The sequence below is a fragment of the Haplochromis burtoni genome, unplaced genomic scaffold (genome assembly GCF_018398535.1).
Source record: "Haplochromis burtoni strain Fernald_Lab_line unplaced genomic scaffold, NCSU_Asbu1 Contig_67, whole genome shotgun sequence".
Lineage (NCBI taxonomy): Eukaryota > Metazoa > Chordata > Actinopteri > Cichliformes > Cichlidae > Haplochromis > Haplochromis burtoni.
In genome coordinates, this window is record NW_024582428.1 from 1,164,801 (window position 1) to 1,172,192 (window position 7,392).

General features: G+C 38.1%; 1 protein-coding gene across 2 annotated transcripts in view; it reads right to left on the reverse strand.

Moving 5' to 3' along the window:
* The window catches only part of LOC102313892 (gamma-glutamylaminecyclotransferase B), a 16,511-nt gene extending 11,739 nt beyond the window's left edge, over positions 1–4,772 (reverse strand). Inside the window, exons 1-2 of one of the 2 annotated variants that reach the window (XM_005937350.3) lie at positions 4,694–4,772; positions 3,982–4,152 (exon numbers count right to left, since the gene is read on the reverse strand). In XM_005937350.3, the coding sequence (XP_005937412.1) occupies positions 3,982–4,128 (147 nt within the window). In that variant the 5' untranslated portion in view covers positions 4,129–4,152; positions 4,694–4,772. Of the gene's footprint in view, positions 1–2,813; positions 4,153–4,693 lie in introns of those variants that run through there. The other variant, XM_042221450.1, reaches the window with a different exon arrangement.
* Positions 4,773–7,392: the final 2,620 nt, after the last annotated feature.

Sequence of the window (7,392 nt, forward strand, 5' to 3'; positions counted from 1 at the left end):
ACAACAGAGGGCGCTAAAGTGCCAAAGGAAAAAATATTTTATTTATTTTTTAATTGTTAATTAAACAAATGTAACAAGTACAACAAATACAGCCTCTAGGCTCTGAAATTAGCCAGAAATCAAAATGAGATTTAGCTGAGCGATCGAGCTTGAACCATAAAAAGGGCTGATGAAGTTGGTTCACTAATCTCCAAGGATCTATTAGGTTAAAATCTAAACAGAAGATGTGTAAAAATGAATTTATATGATGAGACTGGATTTTAGAGAGTGATCTATCAAGCCACTCGTCACAGACAATATTGAAATCTCCTCCCACTATAAAATTGTTTGTGGAGTACTTGTGAGATAGTTCTTTTAGGTGATTGGTTATGTCAGTTAATAAGAGTTCGTTCTGAGCAACACTGTTGTAGCCATAAACATTACATAGAAACAGAAATGTATTTTCCACTTTGAGTACACAGATTAGCCAATGGCCCAAATTGTCTTTCCTATGAGTTTCTATGTTATTATGGACGTTTTTAAATATATCAAATTTGATAAATAGAGGTTTTCTGAGTTTCCTACCCTCACCTGTGGTCACGAGCTGTGGGTAATGACCAAAAGAATGAGATTGTGGATACAAGTGGTGGAAATGGGCATCTCCCTTAGAGATAGGGTAAGAAGTTCAGCCATCCGGGAGGGACTCAGAGTAGAGCCGCTGCTCCTTCACATCGAAAGGAGCCAGAGGTGGTTCGGCCATGTCACAAGGATGCCTCCTGGGCGCCTCATGGGCGAGGTGTTCTGGGCATTTCTACCGGGAGGAGGCCCCGGGGCAGACCCAGGATACGCTGGAGAGATTATATCTCTCAGGTGGCCTGGGAACGCCTTGGTGTTTTCACGGACAAGCTGGAGGAGGTGGCTGGCGAGAAGGAGGCCTTGGCTTCTCTGCTTGGGCTGCTGCCCCACGACCTGGCCCCGGATAAGCGGAAGAAGATTGATGGATGGATAGATGGATGGAGGTTTTCTGAGTTTTTGAGACTTCTACATCATCATCATTAGTGTGAATCCTCCAAAAAAACCTAAATTAATTGTACAATATTTTTTTAAGCAATAAATAGCAAAAATATTGGTAGATGTATCAATTATGATACAAATTCAAACTCATTTATGCAAATTAATATTCATTCATTCATGTTCATATAATTTAAATAGTTAAAGTTAGTTGGTTTGAAACAACACAGGAAGTAAATATCATGGAGACACAAAGCACACGTGGATAAAGCAGTTGCAGTAAAAGTAAAGGAAGCACAGGAGTCACAAATGTGGACATCAAGAAACGTGAGAGAGTGAAACAACAGGAACCAAAACTCAACAAATATACAGCAGATTTGTTAGTATCATGACAAAGAATTATTTTTTCTCCCTACAGATTACACCAATTTTTTCATCTGCCTCAACAGAGTGTGTTTCTTGTAGCAATATACAGTTAGCATTTACATTTTTACAAAACAAAAATACTTTATTTTAAGAATATCTCTCAAGCCCCTACTATTTAAAGACACACAGTTAAAAATAGAAGTGAAAAATGACATAAAAAGGAAAATAAACAAGAGACTGGAACACTAAATCCTTTAAATTGAATTCACAAAATGCAAAAGAGCTCTAAAAAATATAATATATATAGTCATTATGTATAGTCATTATAATACCGTACCAAATAGGTAATATGAACCTGCCTACTTAAACTTAACGGGCGTGCTCTCTGTAGTAAATGTTCTTCCCTTCAGCTCTGGCTTGCTCTATTTTGGCCAAACTGCAGCTCCTGCCTCCTGGTCTAGTTTGCAGAAATCTTGCTTGATGTAGATGCCTAGCTCCTTGCACACCTGGGAATCCTTGGTCAGCTGCCAGAAAGCATCTCGATGGTGTCTCACGGTGAACTGAACTATTATTTGTAAAGGTCAACCCGCTTCAATCTTGTTTGTTAGCTTGTTAATGGCTTCTACTATGGAGTTGTTGGTCTCCACACTTTGGGACACAATTCCCTTACAACGGTGCTTTGGTGGATGTAGATGGGGTTTTTCTTTTGGCTGACGACGTTGAAATCACCATGGAGTATTCGTGGTCAGTGGCTGCGGAGCTTTTGGAGGCTACCACTTATTTGGCTGAAGCTTCTGCTTTTTCCCGCGTCAACTTCTTGTCTTTTAAACGGCAGATTGGGTTCGCTCAAAAAGGCTTTAGGTGATGTACTTAGTCTTCAAAAACTATAGGCAAAAACAGCAACCTATTTGGTGGTCAAAAGAAGAGGTCTAAACAGGTCTAATGGGATTAGATTTTTTTCTTCCCACCTCTGACTTTGAAGTCCAGCTGCCTGCTTGTGTCCCACTTACTTACCACTGTTTTGACTTCTTCTTTGTGATCAAAGAACCATTGCCCTTGTGTCTTTTCTTTCTGCTCATCTCTGTGTTTTTGTCTTTCTTCATCGGCCTCAGTCCTCATCTCTATTTCTGCATCTGTGTGCACTAACATTGGTAGAGACTATCAGTAGTGCAACCAGTGAGTTGATGAGGCCCCTCAGCAGACTTCAGGGGCCACATCTCTTGCTTTGCTGGTTTGCTGGTACAAAAACACAACCTGTCTTTTAGCGACATCTGCTGGATTAGAGAGGTTGTATCATGAATATGTGACTCTTGTAATAAAGAAGATAAATACATATGTCTAAATCCCTGTAAGTAGTTTGCAGGATATTTATTCTGCTTATGACAACGCAGAGTAAAAGCTTATCCCCTGGATGGAACAAACACAGCACAGATCAAACAAAAGAAATCAGGAATTAATTTTTATTTCAGAGGTAATCAAAGACAAGTGGAATGTAATGATTAAACACACCAGAGTTCATATCCGTGTGATATAAATGCTCTAAGACAGGAGTGTCAAACTCATTTTACATCACAATCAGCTTTGATTTAAATGATCCAGTAAAACTCGCCTTTCTGTCAGTGTAAACTTGTTTATTTGCATATTTACAGTACAAGTCCATTTTTTTATTGTAGTAAACAAAAAGAATTAAAAGGAATCTGAGATCTTTCTCAGTGTGAAAAGCTGTAAAAGTTTCCAAAGCCACCCAGTCGGCTAAATTTGAAGCCTTTGCTGGGCTGAATCTGGTTCCTGGGCCTCATGGTTGACACGCCTGCTCTAAGCCTGTCTTAACCTATGCCATTAAATAATAGTCTTATTTAATGGCATTGAGACCACACAAGGAAACTCTTTGGTGAGGTCATAAATCAAGTAAGCAGCTGGGTCATTTCCTCACAGACTTCTATGCAATCACATTTTTGGAAGGACAGGCTGGCCATACAATGCAGGTTCAAGGCACTTGTGCATTAGCTTGACCTGGAAGCTACATGCAGGTTTTTTTTGTTTGTTTGTTTTTTGTTTTTTACATACAATATATATGTAAAATTCTATTAGCTCACGATATTTGTCAGCAAGTAGTCAGCACTACACAATTACACATTGTTAACAGGTTTTGTTTTTTTTAAAAAAAGGGTTAGGGTTAGGGTCTGACATTACAGCTTCATTTTTTTGACAAAGGTTTACAGGGCATTGTTTTAGGTGCACAGCAATAAGATAAATTACAAAAATAAAAGCAACTTTGTCAGTTGCATCAGCATGATGAGATCAGTCCCGCTCTTCTCTACACCTATATTTGAGCCCGTGATCTCCCTCTGAGTTGTAGCTCTCATAGCACGGCAGCGAGGGCCATTCTGGCTCGTACATCGTGGTGGTGTACACAAACGCATCTGTGATGCTCCCCGGTGACACCTTCTCCTCTCCTTCCGTCTTCCCCACCCACTCCTTCACTTCCAGCTGGACCACCGTCCGCTGGTACAACGTTGGGACGCTTTCAAAAGTGTCCAGGAATTTCAGCATCTGGTCATCCACTTTGTAGATCTCCCCGTGCACTCGGTGACCCTGGCCAGGGATGTTGAGCAGGAAAGGGATGTTGTCCTTGGTGGTGATCACTAACGGGTATTTCTGGGAGGTGAATGCCAAGCCAAGGTACTCGGCCTTTCCATTGTTGCTGTCGAACATGCGGTAGTTGTTGGGCTGCCCCTTCTTCAGAGTGCCGTACACAAAGACCCGAGTCATGAGGACAGAGGACCAAAGACACACCTGTGGTGTAAAGAGGGAGAAACACCTCTGGGAGCAGCAAGTATTACTGGCAAATATATTTATCCAATTTTAACTGTTACTCTGTATTATATCAGTCACTTGTCCAGAGGTGGAAATTTTATCTAATTTAAAATGATCAGACCTTCAAAATAAAAGAAAATGAAAGTCAAATCTATGTAACACTTTATTTTAGTAATCTGCTCTCCTTACATGCATTAATTAGGAAAACAATCAGCAGATTACCATTACATGCACAGATTAAACATTACTATAAAAATTTGTCCTACAACACCTGCACACCTCTCCAGAAGAAAGGTGTGGAGGCTCTCAAACATCAGCACCCCCAACTGCGTCACTGATCTATGCTCTTGTGACACCTCCACACTCCCCTCTACCACCCACCAGCCCCTGCACTCCACACCACACTCGAGCTGTTACAAAATACCGTTACCGGAAGTGCAGTTTTAAAACACATGCTGTGAAGTGACATGTTTTTCTGCTTGGCTCTCAACTAAACTATTGTAAAGAAGCGCAAACCAACCTTGAATGAGCAGTAAGTAGATATTCCTTTCTAAAAAATCGGCCACCGTGACAGTTTAAGGAAGTACAAAGGATGCCGCATATAGGGAAGCAATTTAAAGAATGGCGGAAACAATAGAGGGCGTTAAAGTGCCAAAGAAAAAAGGGCCTCGTGGGAAAGGAGGCAGAGAAAAGGCTTTTATACTATACTGAAATCCAAATGAAACAAATAAACCATTATACATTTAACAAGATGTATCATTAATTATCTTGGATTAAGTATCATTTATTATCTTAAGTGGAAGATAATTGATGGGTGGATTTTATTTAAATACATATTTTATTATTTCACATTTAGTTTATTATTTTCATTGTTCTTGTGCTGCAGTGCATCATAAATTAATTTTGTTTGTCAAACTCACCCATCAAAGTTGGGAAAGGCATAAAAAGATATAAAATGATTTTGAAAGGGGATAAACACTGAACTGATTTGGAAAAAGGTGTTAAACAACTGTACATCATTATTTCAAATTAAATATTACAGATGAATCAACTGCTTAGTTCATCCTGAGCTGTCTTAAAAACATTATACAAGTAACTCCCACTGCTACCTGAAGAAAAAACACACAGCTCTTTCTTCTTCTTTTTTTTAAACTCCAGACTTCCAAAACTTATAGCAGACATCTGGTGTTTTGAATACAGTTGAATAAATATTAAGAAACAAACAATTGAATAATTTCTGGAGCAGGCTTGACATCACTCGTCAGGATATCCATGACCAGCATGAACAACATGCTGGTCCAGATGGTTCTGCTCCCAGTGAAAATGCTCTCACTTTCCTCCCTATATGTATTACATTTTTTTTATGTTAGTTTTAATTGAAAACAAGCTGTTCTCAACAAAAAGTATGACCCGTGCACATCAGGAAATAAAGACGTGCAAATGATTCAATTCAATATATTCTGAGAGCATTCCTATAAGGTTCACTAAAAATACACAGTTATGAAATTAAACAATAATCTCAGCTTAACTGATTTGCTTGGGAACGAATACAAAACTAAAATAAACCAAACATAACCTGTTAGATATCACCTATCACCCGTGTTTAACCTTCACTGAGAGGCGAGGATCAGGAAGGGGTACCATGGGCTCTGATCACCCGGTCAGCTGACAGAGGGTGAGGGAAGCTGTCTGTTATGCTAACAGGACCTGACAGCTATGAAACTTTTTTATTATTTTTGCAAACAGGCTCTCAATAAACCAGCCAGATATTCATTTTCGTTCAGATTATGCCATTACATTTTTACCTTAGAAAAACAACTAAAAAATGCATTTGGTGACAGAAAAATCATGTTCCAAAACTGTACTTACAGTTTGAGGGCACTTTCGCAGTGGTGGAGGAAACAGCTGATGTGATTTTATTCCAAATGCATTCTGGGAAACCTGCCAACCCCATGTCCACTGGATCAATCCATTTTCCAAAATCAGTCTGCCAGAGTAACCAGATGTTAGCAACTGTTGACAAGCTGCAATGATTGTTTATTTTATTTCATGGGGTGCACTGAAGCACAAGAACCAGGAAATAATAAATTAAATAGTGAAATAAATAGTTTTGTGTAAAGACTAATACGTTTTAAGTTTTTAAAACAATATTTTGAGGCAATTATTTAATTATATATTTTCATTTTAATTAATCAAAAACACATTTACATAATTAATATATTTATTTATACATTTATATATAATTAATGATTAATTGCCAATTTTAATTATTTAAAACATGTCAGATTAATTATTTACTGACATTTTATATTATTTTGTTTTAGCATTCTTAAGACTCAGTTCTAGAAAACTGAGTGAAAGTTTAAAAAGTTTTATGAATGATAGTCAGTCAGTGGAGGTTTAGGTCAACTCAAATGCAATGAGCCGAAGGTACTCTTTCCATCTCTGTCCATATAAAACATGAAAAAAAATTATCAGGTTCATTTTAAAACATAACACCTCTGTGGGGCATAATGTGCTGAGAGGAAGAAACTTTGATCATTCATAAATGAAATACATTTGCAACCCACCAAACTACTATAAGCATAGATGGAAGGTAAAGTTTTTTTATGGTGCTGGTGTTGTCTGTATACAATTCATGTTTTCTGCTTCAGTATCTGTTGCAACAACTGTTGTACTCCTGTATTTGGATTTCAGGAAACATGCATGGATGGATCATCTCTTCAAGTAAGACTTTTCTTAGGCAGCGTTCACTATTGTAAACCACAGCCAATCAAATTGCAGGACATTGCCTCCGTGTGTGGGAAGAGGGAAGGGTGGATAAAAATGCTTTGCAGTCCCAGACATCTGGTCACCCTACAGCAATGAACAGCATATTGTTTAAAACCCGATTCATCTGAGCCCAATCTTGCATTCATAAAAAATCAAAACAGATCTTATATATTAAACATTTTTTACATTTAAAACCAGGCAGGGAAAGGAACTTATATTAAAAGAATGCCAGATTTTTATGCCTTCCTTTTTAATTTTTCTTTTATTGCAAATATATTACTTTGAATAAAAAACTGGGTTCATTCAAAGTGCAGAAGAGGTGGGGGGCCTCCAATCTGGCCCACTACATGCTTTGGAATATATGAAGGACATAGATTATGAACTGTTAAGTGTATTTTCACAAGTTTTACAGCTTTTCCTATGAATGTAGAATTACCCCATTACCAC